The sequence below is a fragment of the Lepisosteus platostomus genome, chromosome 24, assembly GCF_059453375.1.
Source record: "Lepisosteus platostomus isolate fLepPlt1 chromosome 24, fLepPlt1.hap1, whole genome shotgun sequence".
In the NCBI taxonomy this organism is placed as follows: Eukaryota; Metazoa; Chordata; class Actinopteri; order Semionotiformes; family Lepisosteidae; genus Lepisosteus; species Lepisosteus platostomus.
Genome location: NC_142634.1, coordinates 18172432 through 18200428, shown reverse-complemented (window position 1 = coordinate 18200428; position 27997 = coordinate 18172432). Strand labels below are relative to the sequence as shown.

Here is a 27997-nt window from a genome sequence, read left to right as displayed (position 1 = left end):
CTATTTAGAACGTTGCTGGACCCTCCTCGGGAAGCGTGCAGAGATCACATTAGATGTGTTGCTCAAGCTCTTTATTGTCACGTACAGTAAACCCAGCAGTGTGGTCAGTGCGGGATGTGTTCTGTCCTGACGGCAGGGTCAGCAGCCAGAGGAGACCTGAAACACAAGACGGAGAGGTAAGACATTGATTCCGACAGAGAGAGCTTTCACACCGGATTACTGACAAGAGGAGCAATAAGAGAAGAGTTGTAAAGACACGCCGAAGAGAATATTCTCATCTGAGAGGAAATATTAACAAGTAGGATGTAAAAATGAAAAGCATTAAAAACTGCATGATCTTCAGTAGTGAAATGATTACTGAGCTCTGGGTCACGGACAGCAGGGGAGTGAATGAGTTGTTTATTTTGTTTCCTGTGAATTATGTAGAATTCACAACGTGATCCAATTGTACAGGAAAACCATTGAGAGCAGATTCACTTCTTCTGCACCAGAATGAATGATTTCCATCTTCACTCTAGGGTACTGTACTTTACAGCACTGTATTGTATTCTGCATATATGTCTGTTATGTATACATTTTCTTTCTCACTTTGTCTCTCTGTCCATTTGTATCAGTTTGTTGGAGAGCACCATCACACCAGCATCACAACATTTATTCTACTGCCTTATTAAGCAAATGTCTCTACTAAATTCTTTTTATATATAAAACATTTTTTGACATGATATACACAAATGGCTAATTATACTTTCTGATTATATTTCCATCTTAGAAATGAAGCATTTCTCTCCTGCAGTTTGAGGTTGTTAAATAGAAAACTGGATCACTCCAGGGCCAAATCTTCTCCCTCTCTTACACTCTCTTACATTCGTTCACGAATGATCACAAGAGCAAACACATAGACTGGCTTCTCACAAAGTGTGTCGATGACACAGTCCCGGTCAGCTTACTAAAGGACCCAGAAAATCACCACGGGCCAGTCTGAACAGTTTCACGGAATAGTCTGTTGACTTCTCTTTGATGTTTCATGTTACAAGAGCAAAACAATACTCACTGATTTGAGGATAATTGCGCCATCCCTCCAGCCTACTGAAATGAACCGTCAGACTGCAGAAGCTGTCAGTGACTACAGGTCCTTGGGACTGGTCAGAGAAACCTGAGATGAGACAAACGTTGTGAGACCATTTATAAGCTTGTGACCTCAAATTAAACGGAAGTCAGACATTTTCAAAGGGGGCAACACTGCGGCACAGTGGTTAGCATCGCTGCCTCATAGCACCGGGGCCCTGGGTTTGATTCCAGGGGTGCTGTCTGTGTGGAGTCTGCATGTTTGTTCGCGCTGCAGGGGACACCTCACCCCCACAGACACAAACTCACACCACAGCCCGATTTTTCCACAACACAATCAACCCGCCAGTATCAGTTTGTGTTCAGTGCTGGGGAGGTGCCTTGTCCTTGCAGAACAAAAACAAGGTGATCAGGACTGACGGCAAGATTCAGGTATTCAAGTACCCAGTAAATCCAGGGCTCAAATGGGGGAACTGTTTCACGAGCTACACAACATCCTCACACACGATGACAGAGCCTTGGAAAGCCGTGTGGAGAGTGAGGTGCTCGTACCCAGCCGGAGTTAAAAGAGCACGCATTGAGCAGAGCAACTGAGCAAAAGCACACTATCGATCTACCCAACCCAGAAAAGCACACATCTCTGTGATACAGAGGCTAAGGCAACATGTGAGTAAAGGATTTTGAATCAGCAATTGTGCTGATGAGCCAGTCGGCAATTTTTCAGAAACAGCAAACATGTCGTCAGCCTCCAGGAGCTGCAGAAGATTGTGAGATATAAAGGAGTGAAACCAGGGCAGGAGAAACTGATTCCTCGTGTAGGAAGCTGAGGAAAAAGATGCACACCCTGCAGACTGAAAGGAAGACAGCACAAACTATCAGTAATGTCAGCCTAGAAGAAAGTGTAGTGCAGTGTGTTGCAACTAAGTTTTTGTTCAATATTTGTTTTGTCTGAAAGAGACTGTTTTGATCAGATACATGCAATACTATTTCTTTCTCATTCTCTGTCTTTGTATGTCATATTTGGATCACACCATAAAGTTCATAACCCAGCCAGTTGCTTTGGCTCTGAAAGCATCCCTCAGCAGGGACAGCCCTGATCCCCAAACACAGGGCTGCCCTTCCCACTGCCCGTCTGCTCTCTGCCCAGTGGAAGTAGCGTTTCTGCCCCACAGCTGTGTGAGAGAAGATGACCTGAGAGCACTAACCCACCTCTGGAGAGGGAAGAGTCTCAGCTGGAAGGGAGGAGGAGCTGCCGCAGACAAGGCGCCGCTGAAATGATAGAGAAATCTTTTAGAATCAAACGTCACCTGGCTCAGTGTTTAAGCTGTAGTACATGATCACATTAGATTATTAAAACATGCAGACTGCCATTTCCATTCTGTACAAACAAAGGGTTTTCCATTGTAGAAAACACCACTGCAAATCCAAAGCGGAGTGCACTGGGACTGCAGTCCAGAGAAACCCATCATGTTACAAGAACTGGAGGCCATTTCACACCAAAACTGTACAATAGGATTCTTTCTGCACACCCAGTACTGGGGGCTGTGTCAGAGCCTCCTCACCGTTCTGTGGTGATTTTAGACGTCGAATCGGGCAGGAGGCAGGCGCTCTTCGGGAGCTCTGGTCGCGTGCTATAACTCGGACCACGCGATGGCACAATTGCTTCCTACATACAAACAGAAACTTCAAACAACAAAACCCAACAAGAAATCTGTGCACACTTGGACTCCTGCTGCAGCTGAGGAGCTGTCACGCACACACCTCCTGTGTGGGTAGTGTTGGCCGTAGGACGTGTTGTTCACAGAGAGAAAAAATACACCATAGCAAGTCAGCACTCAAACAAACCAAAAGGCCAGTTTTATTGAAGTTGACGCAGCTGGCCACACAAACACTCACTGGGTCTCTTCACCAGGTATCCACACAGACAGTTACCCCAGGAAACCAGACCCATGAGAACAGGGGCAGAGCATGCAGACTCCACACAGACAGCACCCCATGAACAGGACCCATGAGAACACAGGCAGAGCATGCAGACTCCACACAGACAGCACCCCATGAACAGGACCCATGAGAACACAGGCAGAGCATAAAAACTCCACACAGACAGCACCACAGGAACTAAATCCAGGCTCCCAGCGCTGCCACCCACTGCGCCGCCGTCTCTCACCTCCACTTGCAGATCATGACGCGACCGGAGACCGGAGACTCCTCACTCCTGCAGTAACACACCCCAGCAGGAGGAGGCGCCGACGGACTCGCTCATGGTGCAGTGAGCCCAGCGGTGTGAGACTGGTGTCCAGCGCTGATGTGTCCCTGATAGTCCTGTCCCACAGCCTGCGAGTCACCGTTTCTTCCACAAAATACTCCAGCCAGCGCTTTTTAGACTCAAGTTTCTTAAGTTTCTGTTTTTCTCGGAGATTAGATTAAAAAAGCCGCCTGTTGACCTGCTGGAGGTCAGACCCGCTCCGGCAACAACTACTGCAGCTCCGTTGCCCCGGCAACCACGTTTTATTTAACAAAGTAAAATAAACACAGGAGACAAACAAGACAAGAGAGCTCAGAAACCCACAGACACGACGGCAGTGGGTTTTGTTTCTGTGTCGAGTTGATAAACCAGGCAGGACGAGCGCTGCAAACACACTAGAGTACACATAACACAATCAGGGGTACACAAGACTCCTGCTCTTTACACAAACAGGTTCAACAGGTCAATAAAGAGCAGGTCGGCACAGCTGTCATGATGATGTCTCATTTACAAAGAGTCTAAAGATTTGCTCGTCTCTTCCCAGAGCAGCTTCACTCCGGAGAGCAAGAAACAGCTCCTGCCGAGTCCGTCTTGTAAGACAAACATAGAAATCCGCGACACGGTAAATACACTGACATTGTATAATTAATTCTGATGCTCAATCAAATCTGCGGAACACGTGTGGAGCGCAGTCCAGAGCACTATAGAGACTACATTTCCCACAAGCCCTGTGGCGACTTCCTTTTGACGTAATCGAGTCGCGTCTTTTTATTTTTAATTATAACAACAATACATGCCATAAAAACAAGAATACATATAACACAGAGTATAGTCAGGGGTACATACGATAATACATGTACATGTTATGGAAAAAGATTAAACAAGTAATCTTGTTTAATAGTAAACAAAAGCAGATGAGGTCCGTCCATGTTTCAAATTGTCTGTACAGACGCATTTACATCCGTTTTAAAGTGTTTAAACATGGGTCTCCTCTCACAGCATTTCGTTAATTATTATATCGTGGAAGTATCATATTTTTTTAAATACAAACGATATTTTCATATTACTTTCAATAGGTTTAAAATGTAGTATTATTTAACTTCTTTAAAAGTAATGTCAATATTAGTTTCCTTCTTTACGTTATCTTTCAGAGTTGCTGTCACAAACGTCACAGTTATCATCTGTATTGATTTTCAATCTCTGCACAACGAGGATCTGTACGGAGGCGCTATTGGACTCGCCGCCATAGACTCGTGTATCTCTGTCGCCGCCCAGTGGACATTTCTCGAAAGTGCAGTTCTTTTTAACTTTTTATTGTAGCAATAAAAATAGATACAATACAAACAAGAGTATATTTATAGCACATCAATAATTCCATCAGGGGTACATAGTATAATATATTTACACTTCTGAAAAAAAGATTAAACCAGGTAAATAAAGATAAGGGCTGATATAGTCTGTAAATACACTTTTACATCTATTTAAAATGTTCTAACGAAGCTGCCCGAGGAAAGAACTTACTGTTTTGATTACATGAATCAGAGATTGTGACTCTGCCTTTAGCTTCCCATTCCTTCCAAACAATTTCAATTTCACACCTCTGGTTGTGCCAGAGGGTCCCCAGCACTGCTGTCACCTCTTCTGTACTCCTCCATTGCTAACAGCTGTGTATCTACTGCTGACTCCGTGAAAGGAATCAAGACTCCAGATGATCCCACCCAAATAAAAAAAAAATTCTGGAGTGGAAGGAGGTCTCTGCTTTAGTCGGCTGGTGCCGTGAAAACAACCTCTAACTCTATATAACTCCAACTGCCTGTGTCTCAGGAAGCCCTGGTCCGTTTGTAATGGAAAACCATTGAGAGCACTAGAATGACTGATTTCCATCTTCACTCTAGGTCACTGTGCTGAACAGCACATTACTGTATTCTGCATATGATATGTCTGTTATTTACACCTTTTCTTTCTCACTTTGTCTCTCTGTCCGTTTGGATCAGGTATTTGGAGAGCACCACCACACCAGCCAAACTACCCAAACAGTTGCTTAGGCACTCAAGTGGACTTGATCAAATTAAACTTTCCAACCTAAACAGGAAAATGACAGTTTAAATGGATTCTACTGCCTTATTAATCATATTTCTCTTCTAAATTCTTTTAAAATAAAAACAAATATTTCTGACATGATACACACAAATAGCTATTTTTATACTTTCTGGTTATATTTCAATCTTATCAATGAAGCATTTCTTTCCTGCGGTTTGAGGTTGTTAAAGAGAAAGACCCCATACTATCACAACCCCCTTTACAGGCTGGTGAAAGAGGTGAAATGAGGTAGCGGAGGTGTAATTGAGTCGGACAGCAAACTCTCACCTGCTGCTTGCCAGGACAGGAATCTTACAAAGGTCCCCTCCTCCCAGGAGGGTCACAGTAACAAATACTAAACACGAATGATTACAGTTCAGGGCCCCAGCACTGCCACCCACTAAAATAAACATGACACACAAGAGAACCCATAAGACAGTCGTAGAAATCCATGACACGACAAACACGCTGAAATGGTACAATATAATTAATTCTGATGTTCAATCAAATCACCGAAACACGTGGGCAGTGCGGGCCAGAGAACTACAGAAACTACATTACCCATACGCCCCGTGGGCGACTTCCTTCTGACGTCATCGACTCGCGCCTTTTGAACGTCATTTTAATTTTTGGTTTATTGTATTTATTTTGTATTTTGTATCCATGTACAATACATTCATTCATTACTCTTGTTTGCAATGCAATGTATTCTTTGCTGTTGAAAATGCTTAAATATTTTTAAAATTAAAATAACTTATTAATACGAACATTACTAACGGTATTTTAATTAAAAAAAACTTTCGGTGAAATTTTGCTGAATGACCACCAAGCGGCGCCATTGGCACATTATTGTAAGAATAATCATTTCTAAGAAATTTTCCAGTTTAATTCCACTGACCGGCCATCAGAGGGGCACTTTACTCGCCCTGCTGCTTCTCTTGAATGAATAATTGCTTAAATTATTGTCTGGTTAAATTGCCTGGTGCTAAGTATTTGTAATATAGGATTGCTCATGTCTGATCTGGAACCCGAGATGGAAGTTTAACATGTGTGATTCACTGAGGTGGAGGGGTGGGAAATGACTGAAAGAAGTCTTGCCATGCTGCATTATTAATAGTAGTAGCAGTATTGTCATATTAACACGAATCCTCAGACTCACTAACATCTCCAATAGAACGACAATCTCACACATCAAATATTAGAGGACCCTTCCTTTATACCTAAAAGCTTTCAGTTGTTGGACAATGAAAAGAGTGCTTGCAGGAATCTAATTACTGTTGTTATAAACTCATTACAAGCTAATTGTCTCATTTCTTTTTTTTTTCTTTCTTCTCTTTTCAGCAGCAAATAAACCCATTACTTGATCCCTTACATTTCAAAATGCTCTGAATCAAACCAACAAATCGGGCATAAATTTAAACCATGTTTTTGAGAAACTAGCCTTAAAATCAAAATGACTACATTCATATGAAACACACTCAGTAACAATATCAAATGGTTTGATACAGAGTGCAGAAACAACTGAAGAGAACTACCAGAACTAAAACAACACCACACCACTCTGAACTGCGCCTCAGATACTGTGAGATGGTTAGACACTACATGCACACCCTAAAGAAGATAAGCACATACACAAACAGACAACTCTCAGACCACAAAAGGCCTGTAGCCAAGACACAGTCAACAACGCTTGACCCAACTGCAGCTCAGACCTGCAGCAAAGCCTGCTCAAACTCCCCAACCTCGTCCTGACGGCCGGCTGTTTCCCTGAGGCCTGGAATCAAGGACTGATCACGTCCGTCTGTAAGAATGGAGACAGACTCGACCCCAACAGGTACCGGAGCTTCAGTGTGAACAGTAACCTGGGGAAGGAACTCTGTCGTAACTTGAATATCTGATAACCGGCCCTCCTTACTGAGCACAATGTCCCGCATTAGAGTCAGACTGGCTTCCTACCAAACCGCCACACATCCCATCACATTCACACCTGGGCACTGCCAGCCCATCTGGACCCAGAACAGCAGAGCCTGGCATTGCTGGAGCAGGACTGTCACACCTGGGCACTGCCAGTCAATCTGGACAAGACCAGAGTTATGGTTTTCCAGGAGAAAGCCAGACCTCAGGGAAACAGGTACAAATTCACACTGAACAACAACACATTGGAGCACACATCCAGCTACACATATCTCGGTCTCACCATCAGCTCTTCTGGGAGTTTTGACCTGGCACTAAAGGCACTGAGGGAGAAGGCACTCAGGGCTTTCTACGCAATAAGAAGGAGGCTCTTCAATGTCAACCCACCAACAAGAATTTGGCTCCAAATATCTGAAAGTGTAATCCAACCCATTGCCCTATACGGCAGTGAAGTGTGGGGTCCCCTCACAGACCAGGAGTACACTCTGTAGAAACTCTAATCAATCTGTAGAAACATCCGCCTTGCGCAGAGAAAAACAGCCAACAGCGAGTGCAGGGCTGAATTAGGCCAGTACCCACTATTGATAAACATACAGAACAGAGTAATCAAACACTTGTTACACCTGAGAAACAGAGGCCACAATTCATACCACCACTAGGCCCTGCTGATCCCAGAGTACAGCTGGTCTTGACACCAGTCAGTCTCAGGACAGCACAGCTACAGCAACACCAATCACAATCATCCAAATGCGGAGGGGACTGCAGTCCAGAGAAACCCAGCATTTGACAAGGACTGGAGGCCATTTCGCACCACAACTGTAGAACAGGATTCTTTCTGCACACCCAGTACTGGGGGCTGTGTCGGAGGCTCCTCACCAGAAGAGACTTGCATTCCTGTTGGCTCCTCTCGTTCTGTGATGATTTTAGACGTCGAATCGGGCAGGAGGCAGGCGCTCTTCGGGAGCTCTCGTCGCGTGCTATAACTCGGACCACGCGATGGCACAATTGCTTCCTACATACAAACAGAAACTTCAAACAACAAACCCCAACAAGAAATCTGTGCACACTTGGACTCCTGCTTCAGCTGAGGAGCTGTCACGCACACACCTCCTGTGTGGGTAGTGTTGGCCGTAGGACGTGTTGTTCACAGAGAGAAAAAATACACCATAGCAAGTCAGCACTCAAACAAACCAAAAGGCCAGTTTTATTGAAGTTGACGCAGCTGGCCACTCAAACACTCACTGCGTCTCTTCACCAGGTATCAGAAACAAAATAAAGGAACAATCTTTTTATCATATCCACTCGCACCTTGCTCTCATTTCCAGACTCCTAACTCACCACTCCCAACAAACCCCAGTGCTCACAACACCCTTTAAATTGGATTTGGCCCGTACCACTATGGATACAATAGGTGTAAAACAGAAAATTCAAAAGACAAACAACACATAGCACAGCAGTCCGGACTACTTGGACACACAAATACATGAAACCCTTAACAATTCACAGGACAGACATTCAGCAGATCGTCTATACCTAGTTGCCATTTTTCGCAATAACATTAGGCTCTGATAACCTCCCCTCTCAGCATTCCAGCAATGTTATGTTCCTCTAGCTAAGCTTCAGGCATATAATCAGTCTCCTATCTGTTTGCAACCTTTTGACCTTTCTGAGGATCCCTCGGAACAAATAGACACCGGAGTCTCCTCTCATGCAGTGCTGTTAAGACTTAAGCTAGTGGCATCCTACACTATGCTTTGTTCCTTTAGGACCATTTCTCTAAAAATAGTTCTCTACCTTTTGTTTCCCCTCCTGTCCACAGCTGGAACAACTGTTTGCTAACAAAGACTGTTTATCTGTCTGGAAAGGTCTCCAAACTGTTACCAATTACAAAAAAAAAATCCCCTCAGATACATCTTGATCACTCTCTACCAGATAACACATTTTACAGCAGGCCAGAAACACAAAGGATCTCCAACGACCTTGTCCATGGCAGTCTCGCAACTCGTCCAAATAATTCACATCCTGGGGATGAGCTATTGTCCCCCACTCAACTGGAGTGCCACACCCACTCACACTCAATCTCTCACGAAGACTTGACGCCGTTAACAAGTCTTGAGAATGCCCTGTGAAGCAAAGAACAGGATGTGTTAAGGCTATTCAAAAAGCAAAACTGTAAAAAGGCAGCAGGACCTGACTGTGTATCTCCAGCCACACTACAGCCCTGTGCTGGCCAACTCGCTCCAATCTTTACAGACGTTTTTAAGCAATCATTGTCCCAGTGCACAGTGCCAGACTGCTTCAAATCTTCTGTTATTGTTCCTGTTCCAAAAAAGGACACAAGAACCTGCCTTAATGCCTACAGACCCGTCGCACTAACGTCAGAACTGGCGCGTCTTCCCAACACGTTCGTGTCACAGTGAGGTGACCCCTCAAACAAGAATTATTTCCTGCCTCATATATGACTACGGCACCTAGCAATGCAACAGGTTCTGTTGATCTCCCAGATCCACCAATGCCCACACAGACCAGCGACAAGCATGTGTATCGTATAAGTGACCTTTTTATTTTCTATCCACATTCACCATCAGCCAAAGACACAACGAAAACAGCAGCAACAAAAGGTCCTTCCAAGGGTCATAATGAATCCAGAGGGATGGCAGTCTTTTCTGTCAAGTACCGAAGAGTGGCCACTCGAACGATTCTTCTTCGTACCTGTAAAGTCTTTGATGGCCCCAGTGAACGAGAGGCCGGTCCCATTTCCCCAGACTCCGTTCAGGTTCCACTAGAAATCCTCCCGCGAACTGTATTCCATTCCCCTCAGTTTGGAGCGGCTAGCCGGGCCGGTTTCTCGCTCCTTGCCTTCAGGTATTAAAAGTCTCTGTACAGTACCTCTGTTCCGATGCCACTGTCTCCCGTGGTCGTCAATCGGTCCTTGCCTCCGTGAACTCGCGCGCCGCAGCTTCCCTTGTGCTGCCTGTGTCGTCTCCCAGGTCTGGTGGGAATCGGGAGCGCGCTCCGTTCCGGCTCAGATGGTTTTATTCCTCCCCTCAGCCCATCTCCCTCAGGGGGTTTTCCACTGTCCCTGTCAGAAAGGGGCTTGCCCAGTATTTTACCAGGAGGAAGCTCGTGTGGCTGAAGAGTGTGAGAGTGCCGAGCTTAGGTGTTATGGGCCCTTATCACTTCTTTGTTCACTCTCCGGGTCGGAGAAACCTGAAAAGAGACAAACGTTGTGAGACCATTTATAAGCTTGGTGACCTCGAATTAAACAGAACAATAGCAACACTGTTCTACAAACTTTTCATTGAAAGGGTTTTCAAACACTGTCCCACTTGCTGGTTTGGCAACATCAGTAGCTGGAATTGAATATGCAGCCATTAGTCTGCCTGGCAAAAAACAACCGGTCTCTCCAGTGGTCTGCATACAAGTGAACACACAAACCCCATACTATTAAAACCCCTTTAGGGCACACTCACACCACAACACAATCAACCTGACAGACTCACCAACACTGGACTGCAGAAGCGGCAGGAAACCCTTGCGAACATGAGCAGAGCATGCAAACTCCACACAGACAGCACTCCAGGAAACCAGACACATGAGAACATGTGCAGAGCATGTGCGCCGTCTCTCAGCCTTTCACCTCCACATGCGGATCAGGACGCGACCGGAGACCGGAGACTCCTCACTCCTGCAGGAGGAGGCGCCGACGGACTCGCTCAGCCCAGCGCTTACATTTCCCCGACAGTCCTGTCCTACAGCCTGCGACTCACCGCTTCTTCCTTTTCTTCCGCAAAATGTCCACAAAATACTCCAGCCAGCGCCTTTTAGACTAAAGTTTCGGCTTTGCCAGCTGTCTCCCTCCCGGAGGTCAGATCGCAACAACTTCTGCAGCACCGTTTCCCCAGCAACCACGTTTTATTTAACAAAGTAAAATAAACACAGGAGAAAAGTTTGCAAACATGCAGGCAGGATGAGCGCTGCAGACACATGCTGCTGCCCGGGTCCGTCTTGTGAAATAAACAGAATTTTGCACCCCAGAAAACTGGAGCCACGAGAACATGAGCAGAGCATGCAAACTCCACACACACAGCACCCCAGAAAACTGGGGCCACGAGAACATAAGGAGAGCATGCAAACTCCACACACAGCACCCAAGGAAACTGGAGCCACGAGAACATAAGCAGAGCATGCAAACTCCACACAGACAGCACCCCAGGAACTAAATCCAGGCTCCCAGCGCTGCCACCCACTGCGCCGCCGTCTCTCACCTCCACTTGCAGATCATGACGCGACCGGAGACCGGAGACTCCTCACTCCTGCAGTAACACACCCCAGCAGGCGGAGGCGCCGACGGACTCGCTCATGGTGCAGTGAGCCCAGCGGTGTGAGGCTGGTGTCCAGCGCTGATATTTACCGACAGCCTGCGACTCACCGTTTCTTCTTTTTCTTCTGCATAATGTCCACAAAATACTCAGCCAGCGCTTTTTAGACTAACGTTTCTGCTTTGCTCGCTGATTAGATTACAAAAGCCGACTGTTTACCTCCTAGAGGTCAGCTCGCAACAACTTCTGCAGCACCGTTTCCCCGGCAACCACGTTTTATTGGCAGTCCGGATCCAGTGGAAGGCCGATCCACTCCAGGTTTTCCGTAGCCGGCAGTCCGGATCCAGTGGAAAGGCCGATCCACTCCGGGTTTTCCGTAGCCGGCAGTCCGGATCCAGTGGAAGGCTGATCCACTCCGGGTTTTCCGTAGCCGGAAGTCCGGGTCCGGTGGAAAGGCCGATCCACTCCGGGTTTTCCGTAGCCGGAAGTCCGGGTCCGGTGGAAAGGCCGATCCACTCCGGGTTTTCCGTAGCCGGAAGTCCGGGTCCGGTGGAAAGGCCGATCCACTCCGGGTTTTCCATAGCCGGAAGTCCGGGTCCGGTGCAAAGGCTGATCCACTCCGGCTTTTCCGTAGCCGGAAGTCCGGATCCTTTACGATGCACGCAAGACTACGTTACAGATCACCGGAGTACATTATACAGTCAAATAAAGATAAGGTACGCACAGCTTTCATGTTGTGATACTTAGACATTGTTTGGAGACGTTCCCTCGTGTGTATTTTGAATTATTCAAATGCGTGTCGCTTTAATTTGGAAGCGCATCATTTCAGTGCATGAGTTTACCTGTTATATTGGGCGAGATTTCACACGGATAATCAAACAAGAACGAGTTTGCCCTGGAATCCATTCCACTGCCCAACCTGAAAGTCAGAGCATGAGAACGGACGGATTGTATGGCGATTGTGGAGTTGCTCGACCACATCAAGTAGGCGAAAAGTACACTCTGCTACTACGACATACGGTCTAATTATTCAATTTTCGATTATTTCTCATTTTAGGCTATTTCTACATCTAATAACGAGCGAGTATAATGATTAAGCCAATGATACATTATATTTTAGATTCGGTCCAGCAGTATTGAGCAGTAAAATAACATCAATTTGTCTACAGGAAATGTCAGAATTAGAAGCCTTCTTTACACCATTTTGCCGATCTGTTCAGAGTGTTTTAACAACAGAACAAAACAAAAACAAACGTAAGGTTTCTGGGCTGCTTTGAGATAGACAATTATCATCTATATTACTTTTAAATCTATGCACACTGTGTATCTTTACCGGGTCGATTCAATGTACAATTTTGTACTGACGCCTTAACCTTATTATTCATACAAAATCTGTTTGACAATAGTCATGTTTGATTCCACTCACTTTCCCCAAAGAGGTGCTCCAAAATAGTTTGACAAGATATTGTGAGATTGCGAGAGGGATCTGAAGTATTTATTAGTACAAGTATAACTAAATTGTTTTCCTTGTAGTCTAATAAAGGTTGTAAATTCTTCCATAGTTTCTGATGGGCTACTGTTAGTTTCTTAAAAGCATCAATACCTCTCTAGGAGTAGCTCTGGTTACGACGGATTGTTATCAGACTTATCACAAACATTATATCTATTCATAAAATCTGCTTGATTCTACATTTCATCATCCACACCAGTTAATTTGTTGACCCCGCTTATACTATTTTAAACCCAGTTTTCAAAGCACAGGTTTATTTTTTTCTCTGTATTCTAGATGATGTATCTATGGGAGGTATGTTTATCTATAAGAGACCACGTGAGGAGAACTTCTTCATGGAAGCTGGCAAGTTTCAGGGGGGTTTCCAGCATCCAAATGACATTCAAGTAAAAAGTCTATACCCGCTAGTTCCTGAATGATTAAATTAGGGAAACATACACCACCTACTTTGCTTAATTTTGTAAATAATACTCTGTCGGTATCGGTATTAGATGCTCTAAACCCTGTAGCATTTAGTAGTTCAGGTGGGTAGCTGCGTTAGCATGCGTAGGCTGCAAAGGAACAAGTAATAGGTTTATTCCATGCTGAAAAAAAGAAGAAAGAGAACACAACGTTTCGGCCGTGGAGCCTTCTTCAGGTGTGAGAGAGACAGGGCAGTAGGCAAAGGTAAAGTAGCGGGAGAACAAAGGTTGAGAGGGAGGAGGAGTGAGAGGCGGGAGCAGGGGACAGAAAGAGAGGCCAATCAAGAGGTGTGAAGTCAGAATGGGTGCAGAGAGGTGTGAAATGAAACTTCCAATGAATGGAGAAAATTTAAAAGAACAGTAATCTGTCGTTAAGGGAAGGGAGAATGTGTGATCCTAGCTGCAGAATAATTTTAGTTTCGGTGGTCTTTCTGATGTATGAGTTCGGAAAACCGTCTTTGAGAACACAGACGGAGAGATTAGAGTGGTCGTGGCCGTCAGAGGTGAAATGAGAAACAATGGGCTTGGAGAGATCTTTAATCTTCACAGCCCTGACGTGTTCTCTGAAGCGGTCTCCGAGTCTCCTTCCTGTTTCCCCAATGTAGATGGCTGGGCATTTACTGCAAGAGATACAGTAAATAAGGTTGCTGGAGGTACAAGATGCTGTCTGGGTGATCCGGAATTGTCCTGAGGGGCCTTGAATGAGTGTGGTGGTGGCTGTGTACTTGCAGGTGATACAGCGAGCTCTTTTGCAAGGGAAAGTGCCTGGTGTGGATGGTTGCTGAGGGCGGTCAAGGGAGCTGTGAACAAGGAGGTTACGCAGATTAGGTGGTCGGCGATATGAGATGATAGGGCGATCAGAAAAGAGGGCCCCAATGGAGGGATCATCCTGTAGGATGGAAAAGTTCTGGTTAATGGTCCTGGGGATAGGAAGTGTGTTAGGGTGGTAAGGAAGCACCAAAGGAATGCGGTTGTTACGGCGGGAGTTCCTGATCGGGTTGATGGTCCGGGGGGTGTTTTTGGCTCGGGCAAGGGCCCTGTCAATCACACTGCTGGGGTATCCTCTGTTGATGAAAAATGAGTACATTTCGAGGGCTTGGTTTTCGAAGTCGATGTCGTCGCTGCATAATCGTCGTAACCTAAGGAACTGTGAAAAAGGAAGAGAGTTTTTAGTGTGGTTGGGGTGAAATGAGCTGTACAGGAGGTAGCTGTGTGAATCCATGGGTTTGTAATAAACTGAAGTGGACAGTCGGGGGTAGTTGATAGACAAGTGGATGTCTAGAAACGGAAGAGTGGTGGAAGATATGTTAACCGTATATTTGAGGGACGGGTGGAAGTTGGTGAAATGGTGCAGGAAGAATTCAAGCTGATCGTTGGAGCATGTGGCGGCACCGACGCAGTCATCAATATATCGTTTGTAGAGGTCAGGGACATAGCCAGTGTAGGAAGCGAAGAAGCGTTCTTCTACCCAGCCGACAAAAATGTTGACATAGCTGGGTCCCATTCTGGTGCCCATGGCAACTCCACTGACCTGTTGGTAAAAAAGATTATTGAAAGAGAATGCGTTCAGTGTGAGGACCAGTTCTGCAAGGCGTACCAGGGTGTGTAGCATTTAGGCCTCCTTCTGCCCGTGTTTGACAAATAACAACCATGAATAAAGTTTTTTTTTTATTTTACTAAGGTAGAGAACATCAAATCACAAAATCACCTTTTTGAAAATCTTAATACCACGATATTTAATCACATCTTTTACATGTATATTACGTACGTAGCAGACACTTTCCAACAGCCACCAGTTCACTTTTCTGATATGTAAAGAAAGACCAGAAACAGAGGAAATGACTTGTAAACGCATTTAATTGCTTTGTCCACCTCTGTGTGCTTTCTCAGAGAGAGAGTTGTATCCTCAGCCAATTGGGAACACCTGTCATCTCTTTATCCTGTACTTGAATACCCTGAAACTATTTGTTATAGGGGTGTAAGCAGTGGGAAGAGGAGTGGGCTCGTGTCGAATTGCCTTACCCGTTCCCAATCAGCAGGAGGTCCCACGACGGCAGGTAGCTGCTCCAGTCGCTGGAGCTCAGTTCGCTGTCGAGGGAGGACGAGGGCTCTGGCTCGGGGGAATCACGGCTCCACAGCTCCTACCTGTTGCAGAGTGTTTCTGCCCTCCCGATGGCCTCTGTGTTTTAGAAGGATCTGTCTCTTTTCGCTTGCTTACACCACAGGTTTCATCGACGATAGTGTGCATCCTGAAGCAGTGAGTTATCGGTCTTATTTCTACTGAGAAACAGTTCAAGCACTCACAAAACAATAACCAGGAGACGGTGTATGAAAAAGAATTCTAAGACTTGCAGAGTAGATTTGAATAGACAGTGGACGTCACACTGCGTGCTTGAATATCAGAGATTCAATTCATTCTTTCCTGTAGGTTAACTTCCTGTTTGACATTGTTCCGCTGTCACTTCTTCACAAACTCATAACTCGCCGTGTTCAATTTTGTGTTGAGTTACAGGAACCTCAGCATCAGATGAAATCCTCTTCAGCGCCCCAGGGAGACTGGGGGACTTGCCAGATTTTCAGCTTTATTACTGGGTCCTTCGGCTCAGGGCTGTTGAGCAAAGTGCTCCCCTCTGCTGGAGAGCCACAGGGGCACTACAGAGCGGCCTCGTGTTCCCTGCTCCTGCCCGTGCCTGTGGACGGCCAGTGTGACCGCGCGCGAGACAAAGTAGTGCATTCGTGGTGTAAATACAGAATGTTCACTAGCTGACTGAGGAAACTTACAGAGACGGGAGTATACGTTCTGAAATAATGTGAACCACTGTTACTACACACAGACAGACTACTTAAAAATCATGTGGCTTTTTAAGGTCGTTTTGTCTGCCTAAAGTACGTTAGATTTGTCACAGCAAAGAGTTTGAATACTTACAGAATGCAGCAGCTAGAATTGTTACTTGGAGCAGAAAGAATGACCACATAACCCCCATACTTCTCTCTCTTCATTGGCTTCCTCTCAGGTACAGGGTGGACTTCAAACTCCTTCTACTTACTTACAAGGCTCTCAGAGGTCAGGCACCTGTCCTGCCTCGCAGGGATGCTGCGGAGGAGAAATACTGTACACAGCATAGTTTCAGAGGCCTGTCTGTCATGGGCTGGGCACCATGTGAGTTGAATGCGGCATCAGTGCCATGGATCCAAGAGGGGCATCATGGATACAGCTGTCGTTTAGGAGGATTCTGCTGGTCTGCAGAGACCTGCATGGGGTACTGACATACAGACGACGTGATGGATGGATTAATACCCGCATTCATTTCTTTCTTTTTTTTTAATGATATAATGTTAGCATGCCCAAAGGGGTTGGGCAGCCAGTTGACCTTGGACCCCTAGAGGATTTTATTCTCCTTACTGAGGAGTCTTTGGTTCCTTTCCTCCATTGTCTTCAGTTCTGTATTCACAAAATGTATATTTACCTGCATTGTTAAGCGCCTTGGGGCAACCTTGTTGTGAAAGGCGCTATATGAAAATAAATTGAATTGAATGGAATGACAGAGTCACGGCTTTTCCAGTTTCCTCTCCTATTATCTTCTTTATCTGCACTCTAAAACACAGTGAAACCTTGAACCTTTCAACTGGACCACTGCCGTTCTACATCACAATGACTCTAACTAGGACGGAGACTTGAATGGGATGAAAAAGGAAAAGGCATTATTTGCAGGAAGAAATTAAACTGTTCCACCTGATCACTTGCTAAACAAAGTGATTCACTGGAGTGGAGGCGGTGAAAGCTTTGTGAATCAACTTACAAAAGGAAACATGTAAGAAACGTAGCTCCCATATTTAACCCTTGAAAAATCTATGAGTGTTATGTGGAGGTGAAAGTATTGTTCAATTATTCTAATAAAGCTCACTCAACTAAGACCCAGAAAAGTACCAGAGTATTCTCACCTAAGAGGAAATACTAACAAGTAGGATGTTAAAATGAAAAGCATTAAAAACTGAATGATCTTCAGTAGCTGAAATGATTATTGAGCTCTGGGTCACAGTGCTCCTGAAAAAAAATCAAATTTCAGCAGACACCCAAGGACAGCAGGTGAGCACCATGCTGAGCCAGTGTATAAGTGTATGAATCGCAGTTTCAAGGAGCTTTTTTCAGTTTCGTTCCACTGATCGGCCAACACGGGGGGAACTTCAGTCTTACTCGCCCTATTGCATTAAGAAACTGTACAACATTCTCCAATAAGAACTTGCGACCTCACCTAACGAAAAGCAATTTGCGTAGCAGGGAAAGACTGGACTCCCACTGGGGATTTTTGTTTTTCATCCCGATGGTGATGTGCACTATATAGAACGTTGCTGGACCCTCCTCGGGAAGCGTGCAGAGATCACATGTGTTGCTCAAGCTCTTTATTGTCACGTACAGTAAACCCAGCAGTGTGGTCAGTGCGGGATGTGTTCTGTCCTGACGGCAGGGTCAGCAGCCAGAGGAGACCTGAAACACAAGACGGAGAAGTAAGACATTGATTCCGACAGAGAGAGCTTTCACACCGGGTTACTGACAAGAGGAGCAATAAGAGAAGAGTTGTAAAGACACGCCGAAGAGAATATTCTCATCTAAGAGGAAATATTAACAAGTAGGATGTTAAAATGAAAAGCATTAAAAACTGCATGATCTTCAGTAGTGAAATGATTACTGAGCTCTGGGTCACGGACAGCAGGGGAGTGAATGAGTTGTTTATTTTGTTTCCTGTGAATTATGTAGAATTCACAACGTGTTCCATTTGTACAGGAAAACCATTGAGAGCAGATTCACTTCTTCTGCACCAGAATGAATGATTTCCATCTTCACTCTAGGGTACTGTACTTTACAGCACTGTATTGTATTCTGCATATATGTCTGTTATGTATACATTTTCTTTCTCACTTTGTCTCTCTGTCCATTTGTATCAGTTTGTTGGAGAGCACCATCACACCAGCATCACAACATTTATTCTACTGCCTTATTAAGCAAATGTCTCTCCTAAATTATTTTTATATATAAAACATTTTTTGACATGATATACACAAATGGCTAGTTATACTTTCTGATTATATTTCCATCTTAGAAATGAAGCATTTCTCTCCTGCAGTTTGAGGTCGTTAAATAGAAAACTGGATCACTCCAGGGCCGAATCTTCTCCCTCTCTTACACTCTCTTACATTCGTTCACGAATGATCACAAGAGCAAACACATAGACTGGCTTCTCACAAAGTGTGTCGATGACACAGTCCCGGTCAGCTTACTAAAGGACCCAGAAAATCACCACGGGCCAGTCTGAACAGTTTCACGAAATAGTCTGTTGACTTCTCTTTGATGTTTCATGTTACAAGAGCAAAACAATACTCACTGATTTGAGGATAATTGCGCCATCCCTCCAGCCTACTGAAATGAACCGTCAGACTGCAGAAGCTGTCAGTGACTACAGGTCCTTGGGACTGGTCAGAGAAACCTGAGATGAGACAAACGTTGTGAGACCATTTATAAGCTTGTGACCTCAAATTAAACGGAAGTCAGACATTTTCAAAGGGGGCAACACTGCGGCACAGTGGTTAGCATCGCTGCCTCATAGCACCGGGGCCCTGGGTTTGATTCCAGGGGTGCTGTCTGTGTGGAGTCTGCATGTTTGTTCGCGCTGCAGGGGACGCCTCACCCCCACAGACACAAACTCACACCACAGCCCATTTTTCCACAACACAATCAACCCGCCAGTATCAGTTTGTGTTCAGTGCTGGGGAGGTGCCTTGTCCTTGCAGAACAAAAACAAGGTGATCAGGACTGACGGCAAGATTCAGGTATTCAAGTACCCAGTAAATCCAGGGCTCAAATGGGGGAACTGTTTCACGAGCTACACAACATCCTCACACACGATGACAGAGCCTTGGAAAGCCGTGTGGAGAGTGGGGTGCTCGTACCCAGCCGGAGTTAAAAGAGCACGCATTGAGCAGAGCAACTGAGCAAAAGCACACTATCGATCTACCCAACCCAGAAAAGCACACATCTCTGTGATACAGAGGCTAAGGCAACATGTGAGTAAAGGATTTTGAATCAGCAATTGTGCTGATGAGCCAGTTAGCAATTTTTCAGAAACAGCAAACATGTCGTCAGCCTCCAGGAGCTGCAGAAGATTGTGAGATATAAAGGAGTGAAACCAGGGCAGGAGAAACTGATTCCTCGTGTAGGAAGCTGAGGAAAACGATGCACACCCTGCAGACTGAAAGGAAGACAGCACAAACTATCGGTCATGTCAGCCTAGAAGAAAGTGTAGTGCAGTGTGTTGCAACTGAGTTTTTGTTCAATATTTGTTTTGTCTGAAAGAGACTGTTTTGATCAGATACATGCAATACTATTTCTTTCTCATTCTCTGTCTTTGTATGTCTTATTTGGATCACACCATAAAGTTCATAACCCAGCCAGTTGCTTTGGCTCTGAAAGCATCCCTCAGCAGGGACAGCCCTGATCCCCAAACACAGGGCTGCCCTTCCCACTGCCCGTCTGCTCTCTGCCCAGTGGAAGTAGCGTTTCTGCCCCACAGCTGTGTGAGAGAAGATGACCTGAGAGCACTAACCCACCTCTGGAGAGGGAAGAGTCTCAGCTGGAAGGGAGGAGGAGCTGCCGGGCTGCTGCAGACAAGGCGCCGCTGAAATGATAGAGAAATCTTTTAGAATCAAACGTCACCTGGCTCAGTGTTTAAGCTGTAGTACATGATCACATTAGATTATTAAAACATGCAGACTGCCATTTCCATTCTGTACAAACAAAGGGTTTTCCATTGTAGAAAACACCACTGCAAATCCAAAGCGGAGTGCACTGGGACTGCAGTCCAGAGAAACCCATCATGTTACAAGAACTGGAGGCCATTTCACACCAAAACTGTACAATAGGATTCTTTCTGCACACCCAGTACTGGGGGCTGTGTCAGAGGCTCCTCACCGTTCTGTGATGATTTTAGACGTCGAATCGGGCAGGAGGCAGGCGCTCTTCGGGAGCTCTCGTCGCGTGCTATAACTCGGACCACGCAAAGGCACAATTGCTTCCTACTTACAAACAGAAACTTCAAACAATAAAACCCAACAAGAAATCTGTGCACACAAACACTCACTGGGTCTCTTCACCAGGTATCCACACAGACAGCACCCCAGGAAACCAGACCCATGAGAACAGGGGCAGAGCATGCAGACTCCACACAGACAGCACCCCATGAACAGGACCCATGAGAACACAGGCAGAGCATGCAGACTCCACACAGACAGCACCCCATGAACAGGACCCATGAGAACACAGGCAGAGCATAAAAACTCCACACAGACAGCACCACAGGAACTAAATCCAGGCTCCCAGCGCTGCCACCCACTGCGCCGCCGTCTCTCACCTCCACTTGCAGATCATGACGCGACCGGAGACCGGAGACTCCTCACTCCTGCAGTAACACACCCCAGCAGGAGGAGGCGCCGACGGACTCGCTCATGGTGCAGTGAGCCCAGCGGTGTGAGGCTGGTGTCCAGCGCTGATGTGTCCCTGATAATGTTAATGTTTCTTTATTAGCCCTATACAATTTCTTGCATTAGGAATTCGTCTTTTCGCATACCCCAGCTTTTCTCCATGGAGACACAGACACACAGACAGGGAGAGAAGCTGGGGGTCAGAGCGCAGGGTCTGCCATTGTATGGCAGAGCAGCTGGGGTGAAGGGCCTTGCTCAGGGGCCCAGCGGAGTAGGATTCCTCTGCCGGCCGCGGGATTTGAACCGGCAACCTTCCAACCTTCCAGTCACAGGCACAGATCCTTAGCCACAGAGCCACCTCTTCGCCCAAGTCCTGTCCCACAGCCTGCGAGTCACCGTTTCTTCCACAAAATACTCCAGCCAGCGCTTTTTAGATTAGATTAAAAAAGCCGCCTGTTGACCTGCTGGAGGTCAGACCCGCTCCGGCAACAACTACTGCAGCTCCGTTGCCCCGGCAACCACGTTTTATTTAACAAAGTAAAATAAACACAGGAGAAAAGTTTGCAAACAAGACAAGAGAGCTCAGAAACCCACAGACACGACGGCAGTGGGTTTTGTTTCTGTGTCGAGTTGATAAACCAGGCAGGACGAGCGCTGCAAACACACTAGAGTGCACATAACACAATCAGGGGTACACAAGACTCCTGCTCTTTACACAAACAGGTTCAACAGGTCAATAAAGAGCAGGTCGGCACAGCTGTCATGCTGTCTCATTTACAAAGAGTCTGAAGATTTGCTCATCTCTTCCCAGAGCAGCTTCACTCCGGAGAGCAAGAAACAGCTCCTGCCGAGTCCGTCTTGTAAGACACGGTAAATACACTGACATTGTAAAATTAATTCTGATGCTCAATCAAATCTGCGGAACACGTGTGGAGCGCAGTCCAGAGCACTATAAAGACTACATTTCCCACAAGCCCTGTGGCGACTTCCTTTTGACGTAATCGAGTCGCGTCATAACTTCCATGGGATCTGCACTGGAAGAATAAAACCCGAAGCAGATCAGACTTCCATGTGAACAGAAATCGTAGAGTAAAACTCGGTTCCGACCAGACTTCCATGGGATCCGGACTGCTTTAGTAAAATGTGGCGCAGATCAGTCTTCCATGGGATCCGGACTGGACGAGTAAAAACAAGAGAGGAATCTGACTCCCATAGGATCTGGAATGGCAGAGTCAATTCCGGACCAGATCAGACTTCCATGGGATCCAGTCTGGTAGAGTAAAACCCGGAAGGGACACAACTTCCATGAGATCTGGACAGGAAGAATAAAACCAGGAACGGATCAGACATCTATGTGAACGCAAATCGTAGAGTAAAACTCGGATCCGACCAGACTTCCATGGGATCCTGACTGCTTTAGAAAAAGGTGGCGCAGATCAGTCTTCCATGGCATATGGACTGGATGAGTAAAATCTGGAGAGGATCCGACTCCAATGGGATCTGGAATGGTAGAGTCAATTCCGGGCCAGATCAGACTTCCATGGGATCCAGACTGGTAGAGCAAATGCCAGAAGGGAACCAACTTCCATGGGATCCGGACGGGAAGAATAAACCCGGAGCGGATCAGACTTCCATGTGAATTTAAATCGTAGAGTAAAACGCGGATCCGTTCAGACTTCCATGGGATCCGGACTGCTTTAGTAAAAGGTAGCGCAGATCAGTCTTCCATGGCATACGGACTGGATGAGTAAAACCTGGAGAGGATCCGACTCCCATAGGATCTGGAATGGTAGAGTCAATTCCGGACCAGATCAGACTTCCACGGGATCCAGACTGGTAGAGTAAAACCCGGAAGGGAACCAACTTCCATGGGATCTGGACTGGAAGAATAAAACCAGGAGCGGATCAGACTTCCAAGTAATCCGGATTTGTCGAGTTAAACCTGGAGCGGCTCAGATTTCCATGGGATCCGGACTGCAAGAGTAAAACCTGGTATGGCTCAGACTTACATGGGATCCAAACTCGTAGCTAGAATAAACCTCGAACAGATCCTACTACCATGGGATCCGATCTGGAAAAGTAATAACCAACACGGATCAGACTTTCATGGGATCGAAACTACTAGAGTAAAACCCAGAGCAGATCAGACTTCACTGGGATCCAGACTGGTAGATAAAACCCGGATAGGATCAGACTTATCAGACCAGATCTGGAATACTAGAGTGAAACCTGGACCAGATCTGACATCCATGGGATCCGGACTGGATGAGTAAAATCCAGACCGGATCAGACTTCCAAGCAATCCGGTCTGGTAGAGTAAAACACGGACCGAATCAGACTTCCATGGGATCCGGATTGGTAGAGTTAGACCCGGAGTGGATCAGACTTCCATGGGATCAGGAATGGTAGAGTGAAACCTGGAGCGGATCAGACTTCCATGGGATCTGGACTGCTAAAGCAAAACCAGGAGCTAATCAGACTTCCATGGGATCCGGACTGGAATAGTAAAACCTGGACCGGACAGATTTCCATGGGGTGAGGATTGGAAAAGTAAAACTCGGAGTGGATCAGACTTCCATAGGATCCGGACTAGTAGAATAAATTCCAAACTGGATCAGACTTCCATGGGATCCGGACTGGTAAGGTAAAACCCAGAGCGGATCAGACTTCAATGGGAACCATATTTTTAGAGTAAAACTGGATCAGATTTCCATGGGATATGGACAGGTAGAGTAAAACCCGAACTGGATCAGACTTCCATGGGATATGGATCTTTAGGGTAAAACCAGGAGCGGATCAGATTTCCGTTGGATCTGGATTGGTAGAATAAATCCCGGAGCGTAACAGACTTCCATGGGATCCAGACAGGTAGAGTTAAACCAACAGTCAAGGATGTCTTTCTGCAATAGGATTTGAGAATCCCATGAGAACGCAGGCAGAGTGATCAGTATGATCACGGCCATTAGAGGAGAAAAGGTTTTTACAGACTCAGGACAGACCTGCCCCGCCACTCTCCGCATCATCTCGGTTCCTGTGAGACCAAGAGATGGGCCGTGAGAGAGAGGTGGGTGCTCTGCAGATCCCACAACCCCCTGTACTCAAGGATCTATGCATTTTGCATCCCTCACCAGCGAACCTCAAACTGTGCTTTTCTTTTGCACACCCACTTGCTAGCACAGAATAGTATCATATACAATTCGTTAATTCTGTACAATGACTATATGCTGTGAGTAGACTTTAGAGTTCATGAACAGAGAACTTCAGAGATCTAAATGCCTCTGAGAGTCTTAAGAGAGGACTTACACTGCACTGTTCACAGGTAAGGAACGAGAGCACAAGCAACCCTCCTCCTGGATCAGTAATTCACCATCCCCAGAATGCCAGCATTGTCGTTTTTACCCCAGGGTTGACTTATGCACTGGGCTTTAGTCAGAGCTCTTCTCAGCTCTCAATGTCCTTTAAATCCTGCTACTGATTGATTTGCTCTTTTATTATGAGGTGTGTTTATGTTTGAGTGTTGTGTGCAAGTTCACGAACAAGGAAAAAACATCCAACAGTGTACATATATTATCTACTTCCCACCTCTTCCCTTTCAAAAGGAAACTACTCTGTGCACAATTAGGGCACAACTCAGTTCCGAACAGTGTGCAATACCACGGTTTGGTGCCTGCCAGACTATATGCTGGGCTTAGAGCCAACCACCCTTACATACACCGGTGTCTTCCCCGGGCCAGGGGAATAGCAGAAACTCACATTCACTCCAATCGGTCAGACAAGAGAGTCGGGACTTTTAATAAAAGGTGTCCTCACCTCTTTGTAGTGTGCACACTGACCATCTCTCCTGCCAATGGGGAAGCCCCACACTTTCTGGAGGACCCTGCTTGCAGCGCCAAAATTGTTACAGACAAAAAGTTCTGGATCCTGCAATGACGTTTAAACAACGGAGTTTATTGCACGCAAGGAAGCTTAACAAAACTTGATGACGAACTTCAGCAAACTCCTAAACTGCATCGATACATAACCAATAGGCGAGAAAAACATGACCGCAAAACGAAAAACAAAGAAAAATAAATAACATATCCCAACGTTACCAGTAATATAATACACCTGCGAGAGGCCAACCTAACCTGTCTGCCTCCCCTGGAAACAAACAGTTTCGCTCGCAGGGTTAGCTTTTAAAGCTAAAACCTGAAAAAATCGTGGTCTTAATGGTGGAAATCTGTCATTCATTGTATCTTCAGGCATTCAGAGCCACTTCCGATGCTGTGATTCAGCCCTCTGCAAGTGCTGTGGTTTTTCCACACACGGGTGGTGACTGGATGGCAGCTACATCACTCTCACCCCAGAGAATCAATGACGGGTTTGACCACACCAACATGGCAGCCCCACAATGTCACAGAGAGGCGGAAGTCTCTGCAATAGGAAGTGTTGTCTGTGGCCTGTGCATTTGCGGTTCACTTGCATTTCAGGACGCCAGTTGGAAGGTGTTTTTTGATCTCTCAGTGCCTCCTGAAGAAAAATAATCCCTAAATCTTGTATCTCTACAGGTAGTGACCTTAGAAATCACTGAAAAGACATAGAAAAGTAAGAAGAAACCTCCCCTTTCTTAGTGCTACATGGGATCTTTTAGATGTAAAGAAGTGCCACCCAGCCTAAGGAACATTAAATTACCATAACTGCTCCTAATTCACATTTAAGCAATATATTTACTCTATCCTTTAGATCAGTGGTTCTCAAACTTTTTGGACCAAGTACCACCCCTAATCCAACCAAAGCATCTAAGTACCACCTACAAGTCATCTTCTCATAGGAACCCCAGAAATTCTCAATGACCAACATGAGCGCGCATGCTCACACTCACACATACATATAATAAATATTATAATAATAAACTTAATTTGATATAGCACCTTTAAAGGTGGCTTCTCAAAGTGTTTTATGGAAAAAAAAAAACATTGACAACAAATAATAAAAAAGCACCATTTCAGTGAGAGGGGTGAGCCTGTTTAGTTGAGCAAAGCAGATGTGAATTAATTTTTCGAGCCTTGATACAATTCACAACGGAGTCTAACAGATATTGAATCCTCAGGCATTTTCTTGACGGCAAAGATCTCGCGGTGGATGTTGTAATGCGTACATTAATTTCTGGAGCAACCAATCTAATTCGTGCAACTACACCGTTATGTCGGCTTGTCATTGCTCTAGCACCGTCTATACTGTAACGCAACGGGGGCTCAGGCGGGCGCCCTTGCCGCATCTGGTCGGCCCCATCCCGACTGAGGCTCGAACCCGGGACTTCCGCGTCTCTCTGCAGCGACCTAGCCCCGTGAGCTAAAGAGAGATCTCTCCACAGCCCAGTAGCTGTGGTCCTGCTATCACAGGGAAGGGCGGTGACGTCACCCGCTCTGGTACGCCGGCTCTTACACACTGCTTGTCGGCCGTAAGCGTTACACTCTCCCCCGCTTAAATCGCCGTCCCCGGCGAAGGGCTATCCCATCCCACTCTGACACCAATGTAACGCAACGGGGGCTCAGGCGGGCGCCCTTGCCGCATCTGTTCGGCCCCTGCACCGTCCGGGGCTCAAACCCGGGACTTCCGCGTCTCTCTGCAGCGACCTAGCCCCGTGAGCTAAAGAGAGATCTCTCCACAGCCCAGTAGCTGTGGTTCTGCTATCACAGGGAAGGGCGGTGACGTCACCCGCTCTGGTACGCCGGCTCTTACACAGTGCCTGTCGGCCGTAAGCGTTACAATACAAACTCCGACGCATTTTATCCAGTCAAGGCCATTCTCTTCGATAAATTCATTCAGAAGCTGAAATATGTGCTCTCCTGTAGTTCCTGTTGGTAGCGGTTTACAGAACAGAAAGTCTTCATGGGACATACCCTCAAACTCGTATCTAACGTAAACGAGCAAATTGGCCAAATCGACTACAGACTCATCTAATTGCAGTGAAAAACATCTGCTCACCTTAACGCGCTCTATCAGTGTACTTTTGATATAATCCTTCATTTCAATAATTCTATGAATGACTGTGTCTTTCAGGGGGAGGGGGGCAGCAGGTCGAGCTGTCTAGCAGCCTTTTCTCTACACATAATACTGTACGTGTCAGCTCTTTTGCCAACTGTAAATAAGGTTCTTCAAAAATAGTGTGGCTTACCTGCTTTAGCAATCCGCAAGCTTGCATTTTTCCGCGTTTCCGTTTTTATTTCCATATTTATTTAAAGTTTTTATTTCATGCGCATGGGAGTGAAACACAGAGACGCTCGGTGTATTTTTCTCAAATTAGAACAGTTCTTAAATATTTTTCTTTTATCACGCTTTCGTGTGCTCACAAGATTACCTGCGTTCGTAGCATGTATTTCTATGCAGCCCTGTGTTTACAATGTTGGCATTGTTCCAAAATCACGCACATTCTCCTTTCTCCCTATTTGCTGGAGTAGCTTTTTTTAAATACAATTGGTCATTTGCATCCGTAGCACGCATTCCTATAGAGTGGTATAGAATTACAGAGTATCTCTTGTGTCCACTGAAGTATTAGCGCGCACTGTATCGTAGTACGTAGGCTGCGTATTCGACACGTATTAAAATACAAAATATGAAAACCCGTCCCGATTTTTCAGCGCACACGACACAGTTCCAGGGTTATTTGGCGTACCACTTGACGGCACTCCACGTACCACTGCCGGTACGCGTACCACAGTTTGAGAACCACTACTTTAGATCACTAATCTGTGCGTTTTAACAGAAAACAGATACATAGTGTACATTAAGTAGTTGTGATGACAAACAATTTTCACACTTTCTTATAGAACGCCAGAGAATACACAAGACAGATGCATAGAGTTATATCAGTTAATCATTGTACACAGAGTGGAGCACATGAGAAATGAAAGCAGTAACTTCCACAGAGTCAAGACAACTTGAGCAG

At 45.8% G+C, this 27997-nt stretch overlaps 1 protein-coding gene and 3 long non-coding RNA genes across 10 annotated transcripts; 1 reads left to right on the top strand and 3 right to left on the bottom strand.

Annotated features, from left to right (window-relative positions):
* Window positions 1–54: 54 nt before the first annotated feature.
* LOC148641858 (uncharacterized) lies at window positions 55–27787 on the bottom strand. 6 transcript variants are annotated; one of them, XM_088617635.1, is made up of 6 exons: window positions 27037–27111; window positions 24880–24990; window positions 2628–2731; window positions 2275–2334; window positions 1052–1153; window positions 55–156 (listed from the first exon to the last, which is right to left on the bottom strand). In XM_088617635.1, exons 1-5 carry the CDS (start codon window positions 27076–27078, stop codon window positions 1144–1146), a joined length of 327 nt encoding a protein of 108 aa, XP_088473761.1. In that variant the 5' UTR covers window positions 27079–27111; the 3' UTR covers window positions 55–156; window positions 1052–1143. The 6 variants fall into 6 exon arrangements, 1 of the variants encoding a protein (XP_088473761.1); XR_015929686.1 differs by lacking the exons at window positions 55–156; window positions 1052–1153; window positions 2275–2334; window positions 2628–2731; window positions 27037–27111 and adding exons at window positions 18976–19079; window positions 20200–20267; window positions 20561–20664; window positions 27227–27787; XR_015929688.1 differs by lacking the exons at window positions 55–156; window positions 1052–1153; window positions 2275–2334; window positions 2628–2731; window positions 27037–27111 and adding exons at window positions 18976–19079; window positions 20200–20267; window positions 20561–20664; window positions 27410–27787.
* On the bottom strand, window positions 4608–24870 carry LOC148641859 (uncharacterized). The gene is made up of 2 exons (XR_015929695.1): window positions 21216–24870; window positions 4608–8315 (listed from the first exon to the last, which is right to left on the bottom strand). It is a non-coding gene; the product is annotated as an uncharacterized LOC148641859 (long non-coding RNA).
* Window positions 9846–11400, bottom strand: LOC148641861 (uncharacterized). Its single transcript, XR_015929693.1, has 2 exons — window positions 10807–11400; window positions 9846–10513 (listed from the first exon to the last, which is right to left on the bottom strand). It is a non-coding gene; the product is annotated as an uncharacterized LOC148641861 (long non-coding RNA).
* On the top strand, window positions 11985–17136 carry LOC148641860 (uncharacterized). 2 transcript variants are annotated; one of them, XR_015929782.1, is made up of 2 exons: window positions 11985–12341; window positions 16611–17136. It is a non-coding gene; the product is annotated as an uncharacterized LOC148641860 (long non-coding RNA). The 2 variants fall into 2 exon arrangements; XR_015929781.1 differs by having other exon boundaries at window positions 11985–16321.
* Window positions 27788–27997: the final 210 nt, after the last annotated feature.